Here is a 24196-nt window from a genome sequence, read left to right on the forward strand (position 1 = left end):
ATAACTGATGAAGCACACAGATTATATGCACAAGCCTCAGGGGCCAAATTAAACTCTGCATAAACCACATTCAATCTGAGAACTGATTCTCCGATTGAATGTACCTGGTCAAATGAAGGACAAACATAAGTGTATAGCTTGGCAACACCAAAATGTATAATACACTGAACTGGACATAGATGCATAACCGATTTAAACAGGTACTTGGAAAATGGAAAAGCATTCATTCAGTGTCTTCAATTAGAGGAATCCTATAATCAACCAGATGGCTGCAAGTGTGCTACGGCATATCCTTAGAGTACTGACACCCACTGAAAAGACTTTGTCCATCACATTCAAAAGGCAATCAAACGTTTCCTCTTGAACAATACTAACTGGACAACATACTCTGAACTCTGCAAGCCACTCAATAAAGGAGGTCAAGGCTTGATTTCCTTTGAAAACAAGATTAGATCCTTCAGGATCTTTCTCCTAAAGACACTTCAGTCTAATCATACTCATGTAATCACCTTTGATTAGATCATGAAATCATCCACCAGAGGACTTAACACTTTCCACAATCCTCCCAAATGGCCAGTTCTGTGCCATCACCTCCTAAACTACCTCATTTTTACAGAGATGCTCTACAGCAGTGGAAAAATGCAGAACTTCATCACACACTGACAGTATCAACAGAGTCAGCTGTACTTACAGAACCACTGTTTTCGAACAGAAACCTAACAAGTCTCACAACTGGCCAGCCCTTTCTTTTTCCTGGAACTGGGCAGGAATAAGAGTCATAGGGGACCCAGACCCTAAAGTGGAAAACATTCACATGCCTACCACTGAAAAACCCAAAAAATGAAGAGCAATATCAACAGATGCAAGCTGCTATCATAAAAGCTTTCCCAGATATTGCTACACCTCAGGGAATCTGTATTCCTTCTAGAAACTGCAGGGATCTCCCTTTTCGTCTTCTGTCATCTGAAGCCTCACTTCCAATTCTGCTTTCCAACTACAAGAAAATATACCACTTCCTCATGTCAGTGCCTCCAACTTCGCCCCTAGCATATTCATCCTTAATCCTTTCATCTACAAAGCTGCACTGCCACCCACTTTTCAGTGGGATTTTCCATAAAAAATCAAGTGTGTCAAACCAGATTCTGACATACAGTGGAGGCTGTGGCATAACATCTTGCCAACTCCTTAACTCTACAAATTTCAACTTACACAACTGGATCTGTGTCTCTTCTGCAAAGTTTCAGGTACCTTGGCAACCCCCCCCCCTAACCTGTCCTGCAAATATAGCGATGATCACCTATGTCCTGAATACTGCCTTTAGAACCTGTAATTACACACACAGCTAAGAAGACTATTGAAATTTAGTTCATACAAAAAGAGAACAGACACAGAATATGCAGTTTACTCTTCATCTGTGCTAAGGCCGTCATCTACAGCTTTTGCCTTAAGCACACAAAGAATAACCAGCACCCATCCATCACCAAATCAGAACAAGCCCTCATGTGTAGCCCAAATTGGAAACTACAAAGCAAGCTTTTACTGGAATTTAACTATTCCAAAGAAACAAGAACTGTAGCAAAATACATAGAAGAGTGGAATCCAATTGATACCCTGTTCTGGTTGCCGACGACAATACACTTCAACTGAAAGATATCTAAGAGTGATCCTGAACTGTAATGTTGACTCTTCGTCTAAAAAGACAAATCCTGTCTACGACTGTCTACAAAAAGGATAGACAAATCCTATTTATCCTTTTTGTTGCCTATTTTCCAATGTATATTTTATCAAGTTAAATAAAAAAAAAAAATGTCTGTGTGTCTGAATGAACGGACGAACTGTAAACAGGATTAGGGTAAGACAAGCAGAAACTTTTACAGAGACAGAACTAGTTATGTCACTGCTTTTGTGCTAACAGGGTTTAATGTCAAATTTGAGTTTCATTTTGTATGAACTTTTTTGCTTGGTTTCTAACAAAAAGGTGTATCTTGTTCTCTTAATTTTCCCCCACTAAATTTGTAATTCATAAACTTAGCAAACAGTAATTTATTAATTATATGTGATTTCTAACAGATAAGCTTAGGTGTTGATGGTTATTCATGACTTATTTTACACGGTATTAACAACACTACAAATACTTTTAACAACAAAGATGTTTTATTAATGCTTATATTTCGCTGATTTTCAACTCAGCATCATCAGAGCACAACACACATGTAAACGCGACAGTGAGTGAGTGAAACAATATAATTGTAAAAGACAAAAGATCTAAAGTCCTATTTTTTGACCCCCTCCAACGGGGGAAAAAAAAAAACCGCAGTTATCCAGGAGTTTTTCTTAGGATAACCGTCTCCCAAATTTTTGGCAAATTAATGCAACCATATTTGTTAAGGTTGGGAGAATTCTTCAAAGCCATTGCTGACTCAAAAAATAATCTTTCAGATCTATAACGACTCCTAAATAGCACATTCGTTTTCCTCCATCTAATCCTGTGTGAAGGAGTGTCCAAAGCGTGGTCTGCCAGTCCCGACTTGCCATAATAATAGTAGCAAATGTATCTTTCATGTTCTTCCAGGCGGATGTTCACCGATGTTCCTGTTTGCCCATAATAGGCCAAGTCACACGGAACTTCATACACTCCTGGGTGTGCTAAAGGGTGAAGTTTATCCTTAGGCGAGCGGATCAGAGTTGCCAGCTTGACATGAGGTTTGAAAGTGGTGCGAAGGCCATGTTTCAACAATACTTCGGCTATCTTTTCCGATGTACCTCTGATATAGGGAATACAAATGGTCATGTTGTATTCTGTGTATTATGGGAGGGCAGAGTAATGGGCCTATGTAGTATTTTATCTATTTTGTAGGGATTGTAGCCGTTGGCTAAGAACGTATGGCGCAGGTATTGGAGTTCAGTGGTCAGAGCTGTATCGTTGGAACAAATGGCTCTGGCTCTGTGTGTAAGTGTTTTTAAAATGCCGTACTGTTGGACTGGATGATGATGTGATTGTTTATGTAGGTATCTTCCTGTTTGTGTGTAGGCTTTCTATAAATAGAAAAAGATAGTGATCCATCTGAAAGGCGGGTGACTAATGTGTCAAGAAACGGTGAACTGTTATTTGATTCTTTTTCTACTGTGAAGTGAATTTTGGGGTGTTGGCTGTTTAGGTAGGTGACACTAAAAGAATCAGACATAATGGTTAGTTTCGATGTCACCTCCTTATTTACCAATGTACCACTTATGGACACTCTTGATTTAATAGTCTAAATTTCCCCCAAATATTTTTGAATTATTTCAATTTACCATGAATGCAGGTTACTTTAAATGGGGGGGGGGGTGGATTCTACAAACAGATTAATGGTACTGCTATGGGTTCCCCCCCCTCTCTCCCCCCCGGTTAACAAATTTTTACATGGAACACTTTGAAAACAAAGTACTTACCACAGCTACATACAAGCCACAAGTGTGGTTATGCTATGTAGATGATGTGTTTGCCATGTGGCCCCATGGACAAGACACTTTGGATGCTTTTGTCACCTACCTAAACAGCCAACACCCCAAGATTCACTTCACAGTAGAAAAAGAATCAAATAACAGTTTACCATTTCTTGACACATTAGTCACCCGCCTTTCAGATGGATCACTATCTTTTTCTATTTATAGAAAGCCTACACACACAGGAAGATACCTACATAAACAATCACATCATCATCCAGTCCAACAGTACGGCATTTTAAAAACACTTACATACAGAGCCAGAGCCATTTGTTCCAACAATACAGCTCTGACCACTGAACTCCAATACCTGCGCCATATGTTCTTAGCCAATGGCTACAATCCCTACAAAATAGATAAAAATACTACATAGGCCCATTACTCTGCCCTCCCCTAATACACAAGAATACAACATGACCATTTCTATTCCCTATATCAGAGGTACATCACAAAAGATAGCCAAAGTATTGTTGAAACATGGCCTTCGCACCACTTTCAAACCTCATGTCAAGCTGGCAACTCTGATCCGCTCGCCTAAGGATAAACTTCACCCTTTAGCACACCCAGGAGTGTATGAAGTTCCATGTGACTGTGACTTGGCCTATTATGGGCAAAAGGAAGATCAGTGAACATCTGCCTGGAAGAACATGAAAGATACATTCGCTACTATTACTATGGCAAGTCGGGACTGGCAGACCACGCTTTGGACACTCCTTCACACAGGATTAGATGGAGGAAAATGAATGTGCTATTTAGGAGTCGTTATAGATCTGAAAGATTATTTTTTGAGTCAGCAATGGCTTTGAAGTATTCTCCCAACTTTAACAAATATGGTTGCATTAATTTGCCAAAAATTTGGGAGACGGTTATCCTAAGAAAAACTCCTGGATAACTGCGGTTTTTTTTTTCGTTAGAGGGGGGTCAAAAAATAGGACTTTAGATCTTTTGTCTTTTACAATTATATTGTTTCACTCACTCACTGTCGTGTTTACATGTGTGTTGTGCTCAGATGATGCTGAGTTGAAAATCAGCGAAATATAAGCGTTAATAAAACATCTTTGTTGTTAAAAGTGTTTGTAGTGTTGTTAATACCGTGAAAAATAAGTCATGAATATATGTGATTTCTTTCTAATTAATATTAGGTAAAGCAGAAAGTAGACAACTTTCATCTTCAGCTACAGAATTTATTATATGAAGTTATGCATCTTGAAAAAGAAGTTACAAAATGCCTAGAATTTCGGTTTGTATCATTAATTATAAATTTGTTATTTTTGTTTTTCAAGTCTCATTTAGTTATTTATGAAGAATATACAAAATATTAAGAACATACATGTGTTTGGATGTTGGTGGGTTTTTGGTACACATAGTACTCTTAATCAGGTTGTATTGAAAGGTGAAAAACTGTGCTTTCTCTTTCTTCCTCCTTTGGACAAAACTAACAAAGGAAGAACTTTAGATAATTTTCATACTTATGAAATGATAGTCTATGAAGGTTTGATACAATACATTCCACTTCTTAGAATAGACAGTAAATATTAAATACTGTTCAGAAAAAGTGAATATTTAAATACACAAGTGCAGATGCATAACAGACCAGCATAAATGAACTTAGTTTTTCATATGAAAACAGTTACTAAGGGATAAATACCAGAAACAACATATGATTGAGTGTCCAGGGGTTCGAGAGTGCTGGATCTGTAATAGTCATAACCAAGGTCAACACTAACTCCAATAGGACCATGTAGAAAGGGCTTATGTTGAACTGTAAAGCTGGTACTCTCTCCACTCCTGGCTAACTTCTTTATGGAGACCTTTGAAGAAAAAGCCTTAAACTCTGCCCCACATAAACCCATTGTTTGGCTATTCTATGTGGATGATATGTTTGCCACATGGCCTGGATACACTCCACAAATTCTCAACATACTTAATCAATACCACAGGATCAAGTTTACCTTGGAAAAGGAAAACAACATTCTCTCTTTCCTAAACACTGATTACATTCCAGCCTGATGGATCCCTGGCTTTCTCTGTTTACAGAAACCTACACATACAGGTAGATACTTCCATTACATAAAAGTGGATAAAGAGCAATGGTTAAAGGAAGAATTCAGGAATTAGTGGATAGGAATATGATACTCAATAGTGACTAGCATGATTCTGTAAAAGGTAGATCCTGCCTTAATAATTTATTTGCATTTTATAATAAGGTGATAGTGGAATTAGATAAAAGAAATGGTTACACCATGTTTACTGCTGGACTTTGCAAAGGCATCTGACAGAATACTGCATGGAAAACCTATCCATTCCTGTTTACTCCAATATAAATTGGAGTAAATAGGAATTGATGTTAAGCTGGTGACATGGATTGGGGGGGGGGGGGGGCTAACAGAGATCAGAGAGTAGTATATGATTCTACTCCACCATATACTACTCTCTGATCTCTGTTAGAGAGTAGTATATGGTGTAGTATATGATTCTACTCCACCATATACTACTCTCTAACAGAGATCAGAGAGTAGTATATGGTGGAGTAGAATCAAGGTGAATGAGAGTGACTCACGGCCCTATACTGGGGCCACTATTCAATTTAAATATTAATGATGTGTGTGTGTGTCAGGGGGGGTGTTCAGTTTGCTAACAGTGTAAAACTGGGGAGAGCAGTGGTTGATAAAGGTGATGTAGATATCCTGCAGGATGACATAAATTGGCATAGTAGGCAAAAGATAATGGTTGTTAAATGTTGCAAAAATGATGAAAGATTATGTACTTGATCATATTGATGGTGCTGGATTGCAGGGAATTGACAGAGCTAGTGATTTGGGGGTGATAGAGGACAGAGATTTGAAGTTACGAGGGCATATTGCAAAAGTCAGCAAAATAGCTCAAAAGATTACTTGGAGCTATTTTGCTCAAAGTAATCCTTTATTAATATTAATAATTTTAATACATTCATCAAAGATGATGAATGTATCTTTCCACTTAGTTGTGTGAAAGATAGATTCATCATCATCAAATTCCTGACATATATCCTGTACACCCCTTAAGGGGTGTACAGGATATGATAGTACTATATGAAAAATTTACATCATTACTAACTTTCTATCTTCAATTTTCATACCCTTATACTATGATATGTGCTATATACAACCATACCATTCAATGTTTATGAAAATGTTTCAGTAAGGAAATACCATAAGTAAACATATTACTTACTATTATAATAACGGAAATAACTCATGTAACCTATTCTTTATTAGTAGAATTTTCACCTGAGTATCACAGGCATCATCAGTACAAGTGCAAAGGCTAATTAAACAATAACTGATATATTCACAAAGTGCTACCTAAGTAACTAAGGTTAAATTTCCTAAATGTATATCACCAAAAAAATATAAAAAAATTAAATAAATAAATAAAATTTACATTATTACCAACTTCCTATTTACAATTTTCCTCCAAATCAGTCTGTTAAATGTCAGGACTCCAATATTATCAGGTCTTATATTTCTGTCTTCTAAGGCAGTTTTTACTGTATCAATCCACCTATATCTTGGTCTTCCTCTGGGTCATTTTCCTGCTAACCTGGCAGAGAACACTTGTTTTGCTAATCTTTCCTCTCCCATTCTGCTTAAGTGACCATAATGCCTGCGATTAGCTCTGCTAATGCATTCCTGGATGCTGACAATATCAAGTTCTTTCCTAATATCCTTGTTTTAATATGATATTGCCATTGATACCATCTGTTCATGCCCCTAATCTTTCTCAGGACTGTCATATCTACGGTCTCTAGTCTTTGGTCAAGTGTTTTACTTGTAACCCAGCTCTCAGATCCATAAGTTAAAATTGCTTTAAACACACTGTCTTGTATACAGCTAATTTAGTGTTTTGGCTAATTTATCTCTTATTCCATATAAATTTATTCAGTTGACTTCCTACCATACCAGTTTTCTTGATTCTGTTGTCTATTTCCATATTTAATTTACCATCTTCACTAAAAATCGTGCCTAAGTAGCTGAAATGTTTCACTTGTTCTATAAATTCTCCATTCACAATGCAGTTGATGTTTTCAATGTTTCTGCCTATTTTCATTGTCTTTGTCTTTTTAATGCTGACCTTCATACCATATCTATTACAACAGTTATTCAGTTTAGTCTGGGAATCTTGCAGACTTATAGCGGATTTATTTAGAAGTATAACATCATCCACATAAAGCTAAGGGCTGACATTAACATCTTCAATTTTGATATCAGGTTTAATACCACTTTCCTTCATAATGTGGTCCATGTAGATAATAACAGAGGGGACAATGTACATCCTTGTCTGACACCAAATTTAACATTAAACCATCTTCCTGTACTTCCTTCAATTCTAACTGCTGACTTACAACTCAAATAAAGAATAAGTATTGCTCGATATAATGCCCCATTAACATGTGCTGGATTTACATATAAGCTAAAAAAGCTACAGCTTAGGGCCTCGCAATCTGCTGGGGCCTCAAAAAAAAAAAAAAAAAAAAAAAAAAAGACCAGCTGATGTAATTTAAAACAGTAAGGGAGGTGCTCTGGGTTTTGTATAGCTTAGGGCCTCAGCGAGTCTAAATCCGGCCCAGCATATAACTATAGAATTTTGAATAGCTTCACTCTTGGCATTTTGTCATATGTTTCCAGATCTACAAAACTTAAATACAGATCTTTGTTATATTCCCATGATTTCTGGACTATTTCTCGTAAAGTGAAAATCTGATCCTGACAGCCTCTATTTGCTCTTCCAGCTTGTTCACCAAGCTTTCAGTTTTATTTCCCTTTTTATATACAGGTACTATAAGAGCTCTGCTCCAATCATCTGGAATTCGTCCCTCTGTCCAGGCCTTCTGAACTATGCAGTGCAGCCACTATAAGACTTTTATACCTCCATACTTGAGTATTTCTGCTCGAATATCATCTACTCTTTCTGCCTTTCCCCATTTCAGGCTTTTGGTGGCTTTTTCTACTTCAAGTATGGATATGCCTCTGGATATGTATTCCTGAATGCATGCCTGTTGAGTGTTTTTTACCACTGCTGTTTTTAATATGATCATCACCACTTTTTCATTTAGTAATTTTTCGAAGCAATTATTCCATACTTCAAGGGTATCTATTTCTCCTGTTTTCATGTCACCTTTATCATCTCTAATTCCTTTTACAGCACACTTTCCTCCATTCCTAAGCTTCTTCAACAACCTCCAGAATATCTTACCACCTTCTTGATATTTATTTTCTATGTTCTTGCCAAAGTCTTCCCATGACTTTTGTTTAGCTAGTTTTACATGTTTTGTTTTCTTACATTTGTCTCTATATTCTCTAAATCTGAGCACAATCTGACTTATTTGCCAGTAACTTTTGATATGCTTTCTTCTTTTTTTTCACTGCCTCTTTTAACTTCCTGTGTCCACCATGGAGTTCTGATTTTTCTAACCTTACAACCTCACCACATGCCTCTCTGGCTGAATCAATCAGTGTTATTTTCAGGGCTTGCCTCTGAATCTCCAAGGGTTTGGTTCCTGTTCTCAATGAGATTTTCTTATTCCTTATCTCTTCATGTGAATTTATGCACATTTTTATGTTGGAACATTGTGTTAGTAATAACCAGTCCATGTCCTGAGCAGAAACCCAACAGGTATTTGCCATTATTATTAGCTTTGCTCTTTTCTCTAAATTTTCCCAAAATATTTTTGTGTCTGGCAATCATTTCCTATTCTGCTATTTAGATCCCGAACTCTTTCATTATGTCAGTTGCTTTCTCCAAAGCCTCAAAAAATTCCTCAACTTCTACCTTAGTAGTACCTTCTGTGGGACCATAGGTACAAATAAGTCTCATTGTACAATTCCCCATTGTGATATTTGCCGATATCACTCTACTTGAGACTGCCTGCTATTCAAGAAAATTAGCCTCGTATTCAGTGTTGATTACTATGGCTAATCTTTCTTTTCCTTGTTTGTCGTTGTCTGAATATAACATTTTATATTTATTGCTCTGAAAGATCTTGCCAGTTTTTGCCTTTTTTGTTTCAGTCACCCCTATTATGTCAGTCTGGTACTTATCTAATTCCTCAGCTAGCTCCATTTCTTTGCCATTCAGGCTTCTTATGTTGATATTACCGATCTTTAACTCTGGTGATATTGAGTTGGGGTGTGTTTTCAGATTTGTTCTAGTAGCTGACGTTTCGCTATTTGCCATAGTTCCCTGGCAAAAACAACACTGGCTTTGTTTAACCGGGCAATGCCCTAGCTGGCATGAAATTTTGTTCATTATGCAGGTAGATACCTAACAGGGTGCACCACGAGAAGGTGAGGATTGGACCTTAGGTCAGAAGCCCTGGTCGGTTCTTTGCATTCCTTTAAAGGCTATGTGGAGTTCTCCTCTCAGTTATACAGCTTTGACCCTTAAGCACCCCCAAAGATATTGACAAGTATAAAGTTTGGGAGGTTATTATCCCTCTTTATAAGGCTATGATTCAGCTGCATCTTGGCTGCTGTACACAGATTTAGTCACCTGGGTTTCTTGGGGATCTGCAGGTGATGGAAAGTGATGAAAAGTATTCAGAGTTAAGTAACCAAGCTTGTAACAGGTCTGTAGAATGCTTGGTATAAGGATAGATTGAAGGTGTGTGTGGGTTGAAGAGTTTAGTTGACAGGCAGAGGAGAGGGAACTTGATAGAAACCTATAAATTAGTAAAGAGTCTATAAAATTGACACAAAATAAAATTTTCAATACACGATAAGAGAGGAGAACAAGGGTTTATGCCAGAAGTTGTCTAAGAGTATAGTTAGTAAAGGTGTGTGAGTAAATTGTTTACTTGGAGGGTAGTGTATGAGTATAATGGATTACCAGAGGTGGTTGTGAGTGCCCTATGGTGAATGAGTCTTTGGACCTGTAATAGTATAAATGATAAAATAATTGTAATAGCTGATGTTTTTAAGAAACGTTTCCACTATTGCAAGAGAGTTAATGTTTAAAAAAATCTATTGTAGTGCAGTGATTTTATCATTACATAAATCACATCCTAAAATTGTGAATACAGATGCACTTATTTCATCTTAGTCTAAATAACACAACAGCCATATCAAAAAGCAGTCTGATTCCCATCATTTTTAATGGCAGTAGCTCCACCTAATATTTCAAGCATTGACTTCTTAAAAAAAAAAAAAAAAAAAAAAAAAAAAAAAAAAGCAGCACATCTTCAGAATGCCACGTGATTGTGAGGTGTGATGTCAGCACCACCCCAGATTTTTTTTATTTTATTAATTTTTGAAACTTTCTCAAAACTGTTGCTGATATGAGGAACATTTCAGAGGCCTCTTTGATCTGTAGTTACTCAGCCAATCTCATGCAGAGGTGGTGGTTAGTTTTCCCAAGTTGAAATTTTCTTCTTTTAGAGTTTTTCATCTGAAGATGAGTAAGCCAGCATCACAGATTTAGCAGAGTTTACTTCCAAACTCAGATTTTTTTATCCCATGCTACAGGCAAACTGACCAGAAGAACATGCACTGCCATGACTCTATACAACTCAACTGAATGCAATCAGCTCATCCTATAAATAGACAAAGCAGCCTGAGAACATTGCAGTGTACATTTATAAAAGGCCTGAGTGCAGTGTCTTTAAGGATTGTCTAAGAGATTGGAGACAAGATCTAGATATGACCTTATTTTTTAAAGCTGAAACCTGAATTCAGAGGCTTAGAAAATATTGGAAACCTTATCCCAGTTGTGAATAAAATGAGAAACTATATTTTGGAGCTGTAAAATATCAAAATCAGGTAAGCAAACCTCTTGGCTGACCTGAGAGTTTTGCATATCATTTACTCTGTATTATACAGAAATATTGTCTATATAAGTAGAAGGCCAAAATGTTCAAGTTGAATGCCAATGTTTATTTGCTTTAACCATTGCAAACAATAATACAGTGGCACAATTTTAAAATACTACCAGCAGAAACTAAATATTCAATATTTGAAAAAATGCCTTGTTTCCAATGTCATAATAAAATTTTTTTAAGTATGCGGTAACAAATTTATTCCTGTGAACAAAGAAATTTGCCTTCACGAATCAAAATCTCTCATTGATGAGTGATTTTGAAACATAGACATATAATTATATCCACAGAAAGAAAAATTGCTTTAAACATCTTTTAGACCCCAAGGAATGGCAAGACATCCAATAGCAATATATATACATGAAACAACAGCATCATCATAAATGGAATCATCTAACAAATTAATTAATGCTCATGCACACCTTCCCACTTTCACTTCCATTGTGCTCAACATTAACAAACTTAGCTCTCATAGTTTTGTTATGTATCTGTCTAGCTGTGCACTTTTTCAAGATGAAATTGAAGTATTAAGCAAAGGTTTAAATTTTCCTATTCCCCTAAAATGCTTTCCTAGAAAAGAATATGTAATAAAAGTTCAAACTTGCAAATTTCCTAAGGACGTAGTTAAGGAATTAATGTACAGTGCTTACAGAAAACTGTGTGGAGAGACATTTCGGTATAGAAAATGTCCATCCTGAACATGCCACTCCCATTACATCATACCATTCTTAGCACTAAGTGCTTCAGGATTCTTGAGGAAAACTGGCCCACTCCTCTTTCAGAGCCAGGATAAGGCCTTCTTTGTTTTCTGAAGGAGAATTTTGAGAAACAGTGCATCTCCCTGTTGCATCTCAAACATGTTCTGTGGGGATTGAGATCTAGGGAACATGCTGGCCACTCGATTTGATTAATATCCTTGGTCTTCAGAAGTATCTCCAGCTCATGTACAATGTGTGACATTGTCATCCATAAAAATGAATTCTTCACCTAGAGCACAGCAGAATGATCAAATATGATGTTGAAGAACACTGTTGCAGTATCATTCACCAGTAATTCACCGATGCATCCATTAAGCATATCTCACCACACCATAACCCCCAGTTTGCCTATTTATCCCTTTCAAGAACATCCATGAAGCATGTCTGACTACACCATGATCCTCAGTACTACCATATTTATCCCTTTCAAGAAGATTTTTGCGATGGTAAGCAGTACCACTTTCACGCCAGATAAAGCATTTGTCTAGAATCAGAGAAAAGACTAAAACGATGCTCATCTGTAAAGAATATATTAGCCCATTGGTGACTTGTCCAATTTTTATGGATACAACACCACTGAAAATGTGCTGTACGATCAGTTATAGATGAGTTAAGGGACGCAGGCTATAGGCCTATTTGTCACAGACATCTCTCCACAGTTTGTCGAGATATCTGCGTACCTGTGCTTGAATGGAGCTGACTTGCAAGCTGGCCTGTCATGGTGCATTGATTATATTTTGCTGTTATAACCAAAAATCTGTCTTCATGCTCCCTGGTAGAGTAAGCACGACCTCTTAGCAGATGTCTGGAACACATTCCATTGGTTTGACACACTGCCCATAGTCTGGATACAATGCTATATGAGATTCCAAACACAAAATTACTGGCAATATCAGTAATTTTGTGATCTTCTTCAAGCTTTTAATAATTCTTCCCCATATGAAACCATGTGAAATGATGTCTTCGAGACATTGCAGGACATCCAAATTTGCAACTTTATTCCCTCACAAAAAGAGCTTCCTTCAAACACAATTTGCTTAGTGCAGCCTTTTACGTTTATCTTGTTGAGTACTATCACATGACTCCTTTGCATGCTATTTGAAAATTTGGATGTGTGCTAGCTTTCTACTCGAAATCATTAGTTATACATATTTCCGAAAGCTGATTTGTGTGAATTTGCAGTTGTAAACTTTAGAAATAGTATTCATCCTTAGGTTTGGACACCAGTGTATACGTGAAATGCCATAACACATTACATCCTTCTTTTTATAATCAGCCATGCTTAACTGATTATCAGTATTCAATGGTATATTATGTATTTTGGTACTTCGACTTTTGTTTATTCTTTTTATTCTTCCTTGTATCTCTAAACATGTCATGACTTTCCATTTTCTTTGTTTCTGACTACTAATTTGGTTTAGTCTTAATACTTAATTTATTTTCTCTATCCTCATGTATCAATGCTAATGTTTTTCTTTTCAGTAGGGCAGGCCATATTATAATCCAGATTATACATAGTTTTTGTTACTACTCTTCTGTTATATATCTGCAGTACCATTTTGCAGAGGTTTGAATTTGCAATATATCATCAAATATATGTTAGGAAGTACATGTCATAAGAAACAAGAATTTAAGCAATATATTATAAAATACTAATTATTCAAAGTTAAAAAAAAAGGAATAAAACACGTAAAAACCAAATAACTATTTTATAGGAGCAATAAACACACCAACCTTTCATCATAAAACCTCAAACCCAATTCTGCTCTGATTTCTCCCTCTTGAGATTATTCATGAAAAGGATTATTTTAATGTCTTTCTGGTGAAAGATCACAGCAGGCATACAGAGAGCTGATCTTGTTTTAACACAAAAGTTTGCTTTGTTTTCCTTATACAAGAGTTGGAGAAGAATGAGATGCAAGAAAGTCAGCATTGTCTTTGAGTGGTGTTGTATTAGCACCTTCAGGATGAAAGCAAGGAAAGGCTTATTTGTTTTATAGCATGTAGCTCTTGCTTCATTCATCCTTTATGCAGGACATAGCAACAAATGTGAATTTGTTTTTTGTTTTTTTTTGATATTCAAAGAAGTACTGAAGTTTCGACCACTAATCATTTATTATCATCATCAAATTCCTGATATGTATACCCTCAGCTGGTGTACAGGATATTGTGATAGTACTACATGAAAAATTTACATCATTACTAACTTGCTATCAAGCCTCCATAGTTCAATCATTATAGATGAGGCCCTTTGGTCAGAAAGACCTCAGTTTGATTCCTGCCAGTGACATGAGGAACTTTATCCGGTCTCTTTCGACAAAAGGTGAGTTAGCTGGTCTCATACAGAGGTAGAAGGTTTTTTCACCCAGAAACTTGGGTTTTTCGTCTCTCAGAACAGGCAAACTGCCCCCCCATGAACACATGCATCTACAAGCATAGGACACACACACCAGGAGGCATAGGGCCAACCACCTTATCCTCGAGACAGTTGTAAGAATAAAAAACCTCGACACTGTAAAAGATAGAAGAGGAGGATTAAGAAAGAACTAACTTTCTATCAATAATTTTCTTCCAAATTATTCTGTTATCTGTCAGGATTTCAGTATTATCAGATCTTATATTTTGGTCTTGTAAGGAGCTTCTAACAGTATCAATCCACCTAGATCCTGGGTCTTTTTCCTAGTATCTTGGCTAGAAATACCTGTTTAAGTGACCATAACCACCTGAGATTAGCACTGCTTCTTCTTCTTATTATTAAGAGAGACCTATAAGGAGTCAGGAACTCATCGAGGGAGGCCACATACTACACACACCAGCTATCATACTTATTCTTGAATTCATTCACACTGCTTGCACTCACAACATCCAGTGGCCAATCCATTCCAATCACGCACCACCCTAGGAGAGCCCTCATCCCCTTCTTAGCAGCATTCATTCTTGGCTTCCAAGGATGCCTTTTCATCCTTTCCCCACTTTCCATAAATTGAAAATTTCCATCCATTGAAATGCTGTATGACCCTTTCAGAAGTTTGTAAGTCTCAATCATATCACCACTCTTTCTCCGGTTTACTAGTGTCTGCAGTCTACAAATTCTCAATCTGTTTTCATAATCAGTATTCCACAATCCTGATATCATTTTTAAGATATCAGGATTGTGGATATCTCCAATATATCAGAATCACAGTGTAAACCAGGAGACCTGCACACAATAGTCCAAGTGAGGTCTTATCAAGGCTTTGTAAAGAGGCAAAATGACATTCTTATCTTTACATGTGAACATTCGGTTCAGCATTGCAATTATCTTTTGAGTTGTATTTGCAATCTTTGCCACATGGCTCCTGAATCTACTAACATTCCAGGATCCCTAGCCTCATCAGTTTCTTCTAGCATAATCCCACCAATATAATATGACATTGGATTTCTAATCATGCCATAGTGAATGTTATGCATAACTGAATGCTAACAATGTCAAATTACTCTCTAATAGCCTTGCTTTTAATAATTCTGTCACTGATGCCATCTGTTCACTTCTAAGAGTGATGTCACTGATGCCATCTGTTCACTTCTAAGAGTGATGTCTTGGTTTCTAGTTTTTGTCAAGTGTTTTTTTTTTCTAACCATACTCTCAGATCCTTAAGTTAAAACTAGTTTTGAATAAATTCACTTTTACCCCACATAAATTTGACCTCATCTGACCTTCTCCCATACCAGCTTTGCTAATTTTGTTATCCATTTCTATATTTAATTTGCCATTCTCGCCTAAAGAGCAGAAGTTGATGATTTTAATTTTTCAGCCGATTGATTTTATTCATTGTCTTTCTTTTCTACTGCTGATTTTCATATCAGATTTTTTACAGCAGATAATTCAACTCTCTCTCTCTCTGCATATGATTTACTCTTTAATAAATGTAGTTGAAGTTTGAAGAATCCAACCACTAAATTGAATGACAGCTATAATAAATTTTCTATTAAATAAAATCAACATTAAAAAGATAAAACTATGAAAATACTCAGGAACACAGAAAACATTACATCATGAATGGAGAACCTATTTTCACCTGTTTAGGCATAATTTTTAGTGAAGATGGCAGGCTAAATATGGAAATAACAAAGCTGGTGTAATAGGGAATCAGCTGAGTAAATTTATTTGTAATTTGAGAGAAATTAGCCAAAACACTGAACTAGTTATATATAAGATAGTTTTCAAACCAATTTTAACTTACAGATTTGAGAGACCTTTTAGAAATAAAACACTTGGTCAGAGACTGGTTAAGTGTTTTATTTCTACAGAAATAAGCTTTGAGAAAAATTAGGGGAGTGGACAGATAGCACCAATGGCAGAATTAGGAAGGAATTTGGCATTGTTAGCATTCAGGAGTGTGTGGTTTGGTAATTTAAATAGAATGTGAGAGGAAAGGTTAGGAAGACAAGTGTTTTCTGTCAGGATGGCAAGAAAAACACCCAGGGAAAGACCACACTCTAGATATGATACAGTAAGTACCTTAAAAAAAAAATAAATAAAAAATCGAGATCAGCTGTCAGCTTTTTTTTTTTTTTTGTATAACATCATCTGCATAAAGTAAACAGTTGAGATTAACATCTCTAATTTTGATATCAGGTTTAATACCACTTTCCTTCAATATTGATTCTAAAAATACAACCTAAACATTTTTCAGTTTTCTTGATTACCACCATGCCATGCTGTCAATGGCACTGTGCATGCAGCATTTTTTTAGAGGCAGAATTCAGAAAATCTGATATAGTGTCAATATGAGTGTGGATCTGAAGGTTTTATTTTATTGAGAGTTTGTATGATATTTTGAATGTTTTTTTTTACCCTCAACATTTCATAATAATGGTAGAGAAGAAATTGTTAGGCTTTTTTCATAAGATTCTAGACATACCATAACTCTCAAACTTGAAAACATGTGAAAATGAACATCTATTATTTATGTATCACTCATAAATTGTATGAATTTTTTTTTCTTTATATACTGATACTATACCCTCTCACTATAGCAAATGGGAGACCTTAGGAATAGTTTATAGAGAATTTTTTCAGAATAGCATTGTGTTGCTGAATATAACAAACTATTCATTAGTTTGTTATATTCAGAGAGAGTATAATGGTGTTTATAGCAAGAGTTGATGTCTATAAGTATTTTAACATATTTGCTTCTTTTTCAATGCTGATAGCCACAGTGAAATTTAGCCATAGCATTAACAAAAACTTATAAATGGACCACATTTGGGATATAATACCTAGCTGGTGAGATATTATGTGGGTTTACAAATTTTTCAAGCCCTGGTCATCCTCATTCTTGCTGAAAACTACAGATATTGCATAACAAATAAAACCTTTGCCTTGTCTGCATCAGGAATATGTATTATTTTCTCCTGTTCAGTTTCAGCCTGCAGATGAGTCATTTTATCTATTAAAAAAATTTTTTTTTTCATTCTTCTACCTTAGTTTGTAAGACTCACAATTTGCACATAATTTGTTACTCTTTGCCAATTGAGGATATCATGATGTTGTTACAGCTGAGTACAATTTTTGTGAAGAAGTATTTTACATATCTTCATGACAATTGTACTCGTCTTGATTGGAGATGTTCTCATTGGTGTCTGTGTGCTGGTGACATTATTTTTTTGAGATTTTCTTTCTTTTGCAAATTGAAATCACTTCTAAAGGAACAGATGCCAACACACCAACTTTTAAGTTTAATATCAAACATTGCTGTATTGTGATTTGGTGTATTCCTGAATGTCAGGCTCTATTTTTCATAAAAATGAATAAAACCCACCATGTTGTGTTTTGGTTTTCTTTATCCAAGTAGCCAACATGTTTTTTTTTTACATCTTTGTTTACTATTTCCACTGAGCTTTGATTGTCTTGGATTTTCACATATGATCATTTCTAACCAAAGCAGCTTTAGTTCTGTTATAATTTTTGCAAATTCTTTTCTGTTGCTATTATGTAAAATATATGGAAAGCCATAAGTTAAAAATATGTTGTTCCCTTGAAAACAACTTCTGTTGCATCTTTGGTCTCTGAGGCTTGTATAAAGATGAATTTGGTAGTTAATATTTATACACAGTTACGTATTTAGATAGTCCATCAGCTTAAGTCCACTTGACCGTGGTTATTTAACTCTGTGCGTAGATACAAAGCCACCATTTTTTCTTCTTAGTTCTTTTACTAATACAAAATTTACACATTGAAAAACAACAACAACAGCAAAAAACTGATCATTGCAACTACTGTACAAGTAGATGTTCACTATAGCAAGCTCCTAGAGACCACAGAAATGGTTTGTTATATCATAGTGTTCATTCACTACAGTGAATTTAGGGGAGAAAAATTGATCCTCCCAATTCCATTTCCATAAAAGAAAGAGGATGGAAGAAGAAATGGTAGGAAATTATACGTGGTCAACAGGAACAATGTTTACGGATTACTGAATTATTGAAGAACATCATACTAACAAGCAGAGGTAAGGAAGTTGTCATTCCTCTTTATAATACTTTGATATGGCCACAACTGGATTATTATGTTTAGGTCTGGTCTTTCTTAGAGATGTGGAAATGGTTGAGAAAAGATTTAGAGCTAAGTGACTGAGACGACGATAGATTGAGGGTTTCATAGGTTGCAAAAGGTATTTGATAGGTGAAACAAAGAGATATGATAGAAGCATTTGTTACTAAAATATTTCAAGGAGTTTCTTTTTCTTGAGGATGTTTAATAATAGGAAGTTTGAAATTATACCCCAAGAAATATGTGAATGTGCACCACTCCTTCACAGAGTCTCCAAATTTATTGATGCACTTGCCCCAACGATAGATCAGTTTATCTATACCAGCACTGAAGAAGTCTGTGCTCACACTCAGTAATCAACATCACACTGCCTGATGAACTTCCTCATCCATAGTGAAATACTTTCTGGAAAGGTGCTTCTTGAAGGGGTCAAACAAATGGAAGTTTGAAGGTGCTATGCTGGGGGGGAAATGGATGTGCAGAGTTTCCAAAGATTATAGCGCAACTACTCACTAGTGATGTGTGGAGTAGTGTTGTCATTCCAAAATCACACTACTTGTCAGGAGTGCTGGTCGTTTACGTCAAATGTTGGCTTTCAGTTTGTCCAACGTTGCACAATAAAGCTCTACATTGATTGTTCCTCCCTTCTGCAAGAACTCTACCAACAGAACACCTTGACAATCCCAGAACAGTGGTCATGACTTTTGGGATAGTGGGAACAGTTGTGAATTTTTTGCACACAGGAGATTGTGAATGTTTCCAGGTCATCTTTGTTCTCCGGGGTAAAGTGATGAACCCACATTTCATTTCCTGTGACTAGGCGAGTGAGAAAATCCCAGCCCTTGTTGCTGTGTTGCAATACATTCTACAGACACATTCCCATGTGTGTTGCCTTGTACTCCTCTGACAGTTGTCGGGATACCTAGGGAGCCCACCTTTTGGTAGGCTCCTGCTAGGTGTCCCAACAATTGAACAATTTCATAAACAGTGGATTTAGTGGAGTTCACCACTTGTACAATTTTACACAGTTTCACATGACAGTCTTCCAGAATGATGCCTGTAATGTGCAAAATGTCTTCTGTCCTGCTTGATGAAGGCCTGCCCACCCAATGTCAATCTCCAATGTCATCACCACCACCACCCACCCACTTTAAATTCACTGCACCAAAAACATACCTGTTTCATGAACATCACCTTTTCTCCATACACAGCAACCAATTCATGGTGAATGTCACTTGGAAACCCCTTTTCTTGCAAAAGTCGAATAACTTCGTGGACACCTGTTTAAGACCATACTTGCACAGTAGCTACCCTTGGAAATGGAATTAGCTGTGAGGCGACATAGCACCACATTGGCAGTTTTTTGAATGTTATTAACCAATCTATCTGTCCACATTGTTTTATCTCATTCCCCTTCACCATTATTGAGCAAAACAAAAGTAAATTTTGCTAAGGCAAAAGAAGTTGTTCAGCTAATGAGTGTCCATTTTGCTAAAAGCTGTCAACCTGGTGTATACAACATTGAGCTCACTGCTATCTCTTCACTGTTATTAATTGACTTAAGGAATTCACAACGTACAATAGAATATAAATTAAATTAAACTTTAATATACATTTCCAATATTTCGGCAACGTCGTGTTGCCATTTTCAAAGGAACTTACAATAAAGACACGTGCACACAGGCACTACATACAGTAAATGAGGACGGAACAGGAAGATATCATTTCTCCTAAAAGTCCTGATAACGTTCCCTAGCAGGCTATGTAGGTATTCGTGGCCGTTGGGCTAAAGGTCTCATGATATATGTCTCCCAAATTTGGGGCAATCTCATGCAACCAAATTTGTTGAAGTTTAGCAAGTTTCTTAAGGCTGATTCCATGAAAAGTCTTTCAAACTTGAACTTGCTACGATGTATTATTGTGGCTTTCTTCCACCAATTCTGTGGCATGTATCCAGAGCATGGTCTGCAAGACCAGAGTGGCTATACTGGTGAAAATGGATGTAGTCCTTGTGTTCTGAAATTCTGATATATGCTGTCCTGCCTGTTTGGCCAAAGTAGGACAGCTTACAGCTGCAAGGGACCTGGTATACTACAGGTAGGTCTAGGGGAAGTGGTTGGTCTTTAGTGGAGCAGATAAGGGATGCCAATTTTCTATATGGTCTGTAACAACATGTCAAATCATGTTTTCTTACGATTTTGGTAATTTTTTCCGAGGTGCCTTGGATGTAGGGAATGGTGATGGATTTGATGGAGTAATCCTTGTTGTGAAGGGGGGGGGGGGGGGGCTGTGGTTTACTGGTTTCAATATTTTTTGGATTTTTTTTGGGAGGGGGTTGCCATTAGCTGAGAAAGTATTCAGGATGTAATTTAGTGGTTAGGGCATTGTCATTTGAACAGATTAGTTTAGCCCTGTTGTATAGTGTCTTAATAACTCCATATTGTTGTGAGGGGGGGGGGGGGGGTTGTTGGTAAATGTATCTGCATGTATGGGTGGGATCCAGTCTAATATTGTTGGCAATGTGGTATGGAAGGTGGTGGATTCCCCGTTCGTTCTGGATCATTATATCCTCAGTCGGTATTTTCCTGGGAGCAATGCCGAAGTTGTGGCCACGTGATAGTGTGATGAGTGCTGTAGGCTTCAACGTAACTGAAGAAAGGTTGACTACAGTGTTGGTTGGAAGTTTTGGTTTGGAGGTCAAGCTGTATGAGTGCTGTAGGCTTCAACGTAACTGAAGAAAGGTTGACTACAGTGTTGGTTGGAAGTTTTGGTTCAGAGGTCAAGCTGTTTGTTAATTTCTCAAATTTCTTGATATGTCGACCCCATATTTTTTGAAATTCTTTATCTGTGGCAGTGCACGAGACATATAAAATAGACCAAAGCTCGTGAATTAACGTATTGGAAAGCTCTTCTTGAAGCGCCTGAATAGCTTTGTTTGCATCAGTTCGGAGAACTCGCGTGGCGGCAATTTGTTCCTGTAGCTGGCGTGGTTATAAATTCAGAGAGCCTTTTGCGAAAAGAAACAGTGCTTGAATTTCACACAAGTTGGGATTACCTGATTATCCCAGCAACATTTTAGGAAGGTCAGACGATTCAGTTGTCTTGATAACTTCAGCTTCATTTTACTGTTTCGGCAGGCGTTGAGCGTAATGGAATCTCCGTGAATGATAGTAATTCTCGTAGAAAGGCTTATACGCTGGTTATATATAATTATTAATTGACTTAAGGAATTCACAACGTATAATAGAATATAAATTAAATTAACCTTTAATATATATTTCCAATATTTCTGCAACATCACATTGCCATTTTCAAAAGAACTTACATTAAAGACACGTGCACGCAGGCACTACATACAGTAAATGAGAACGGAGCAGGAAGCTATCGTTTCTCCTAAAAGTCCCGATGGTATTCTTGGCCATTGGGCTGAAGGGCTCATGATGTATGTCTCCCAGATTTGGGGCAGTCTCATGCAACCGATTTTCAAAGGAACTTACAATAAAGACACGTGCATGCAGGCACTACATACAGTAAATGAGAACGGAGCAGGGAGCTATAGTTTCTCCTAAAAGTCCCGATGGTATTCTTGGCCATTAGGCTGAAGGTCTCATGATGTATATCTTCCAAATTTAGGGCAGTCTCATGTAACCAAATTTGTTGAGGTTTGACATGTTTCTTAGTGTTGGATCGTATTTCTTACTTATTCGTTGTTTTTACTTTATTAGTTGTTGATTGATACTAGTCTGAATATAAAGAAATTTATATTATCTTGCGCCACCTTATATTCAGATTAGTCTACATAATATAGAGGAATCAATCATCAACTAATGTTTACAGTCTCACTTTTCTACAGGCAAAGGTTAATATTATCTTTTAAGGCTTCTGCAAGGTCCGATAAATTTTTATGAGCGGTGCAATGAAAGGAAATCAGGCAAACATCAATTTGAATTCAATAAAACAAAACATTTAATGCAGGGTTATATAACATGTACATCTAAGTATAACTTTCTAAACAAGATAATGCAATTGAACAAATTCAAAATATCTCTGAGATACAGATATTCAGTTAGGTTTTAAGATTAAAGCCAAAATTCTTAGATCTTATTATTCAATACATAAGCATTTCTATCACAACTTGTCTATTCTATGAGACAAATCATATCATCTACACATCTATTTAGTTCTAGTGCTTAGAATAGATACAATGCATTAGGTATCAAACATTCAACTCTCAGGTCTCTATATTCTGCCAATTAATAGAAAATAGTTTTCACAGTTCAAAGTTCCAGAATTCACAATAAATATTTTTATAGTTGGCTTCTCTAATTCACTTCTGGTCTCTAAACACTTAATTGAATTACTAAGCACATATCAATTCAAGGGAAATTACTTTAATGCTTCATTCCTTCGACTATTTAAACACCTCAGCTAGAGTATAGGTATATTAGACAGAATTAACTTTCAGTTGCTTCACACTGGATGTAAAATGGATAAGTCTTACCAGGTTACAACTTCTGCACATTGAATTCACTTAGGCACATTATCAAAATTCCTGCTAACTAATTATTGTGAAGAAACACAATTCAAAGAAATATTAAACACAGAGCTACATAAGTGTTGACACATTAGATTTATGTCATGTACTAATTCCTTATCTTCCACTATGTATTGACTTCAGCTCTGCAGCTTTCCTCCTCTAATCATTAGGAATCTATCGTAATATCAGAATTCCATAGAGGTAGTTTTTTAATGCCTATTTATTCCCAGTTCTTTCCTTGTCGATTTTTCTGCATATCTCAACTTGCCTTTCATTACACACAACCAGTCTCTTCGCTGTCCCTAAGCTTTCTCCTCCTGTTTACTTTCATTTCCCAATTAACTGCATTTATTCTTCCTGCCAAAATCCAGTTCAGCTTACATCTACAGGCTTCTCTCCATATCATAGCCGTTCATGTTCTAAGCACATGCTAACTAAAAACAACTCCGTTTCTCCTTTACGAGCCAATCAAATTCAATCAGAAGAATTACATAAAATCATATCAGCAGAATTCCACATTTTACATTCCTTTTTTTAGAAATAACAAATAAAGAAATAATCCGTAATTCACATAAAATACATTTAAATATGATAAATACAAATTCTTATAATATATATATATATATATATATATATACACAGCTTCTTATAATATTAATACAGGAATAAATAAAATAAATTGAATGACATTTTGATACAGAGTCTTTTCATTACCAATACAAATCCCACAATTATATAATTAAATAATAATCAACAACAAACTGAAAGTAATTATATGAATAATAATTTATAAGCAAGAAATTAACATCAAATAATATTTACAAGTATTGCTTAAGTTATGGCAGATTATGTTAAATGTGAATGAAGTATTATAATTCTCAAATATCTTCATTCACAATTTAACATTAGGGCTGAGGCCGATTCCATGAAAAGTCTTTCAAACTTGAACTTGCTACGGTGTATTATTGTGGCTTTCTTCCACCATATTCTCTGACGTATATCCAGAGCATGGTCTGCAAGACCAGAGT

General features: G+C 36.2%; 1 protein-coding gene across 2 annotated transcripts in view; it reads left to right on the top strand.

The window, feature by feature from the left end:
- The window catches only part of thoc5 (THO complex subunit 5), a 514059-nt gene that overhangs the window by 134658 nt on the left and 355205 nt on the right, over positions 1 to 24196 (top strand). For both annotated transcript variants that reach the window (XM_090391636.1, XM_090391637.1), the window contains exon 4: positions 4629 to 4726. In XM_090391636.1, coding sequence (XP_090247762.1) covers positions 4629 to 4726 — 98 coding nt within the window. The remainder of the gene's footprint in view (positions 1 to 4628; positions 4727 to 24196) is intronic.

This window comes from Typopeltis vanoorti, chromosome 4, assembly GCF_054136105.1.
Source record: "Typopeltis vanoorti isolate ZY-2024b chromosome 4, IOZ_Tvanoo_1.0, whole genome shotgun sequence".
NCBI classification, from domain to species: Eukaryota; Metazoa; Arthropoda; class Arachnida; order Uropygi; family Thelyphonidae; genus Typopeltis; species Typopeltis vanoorti.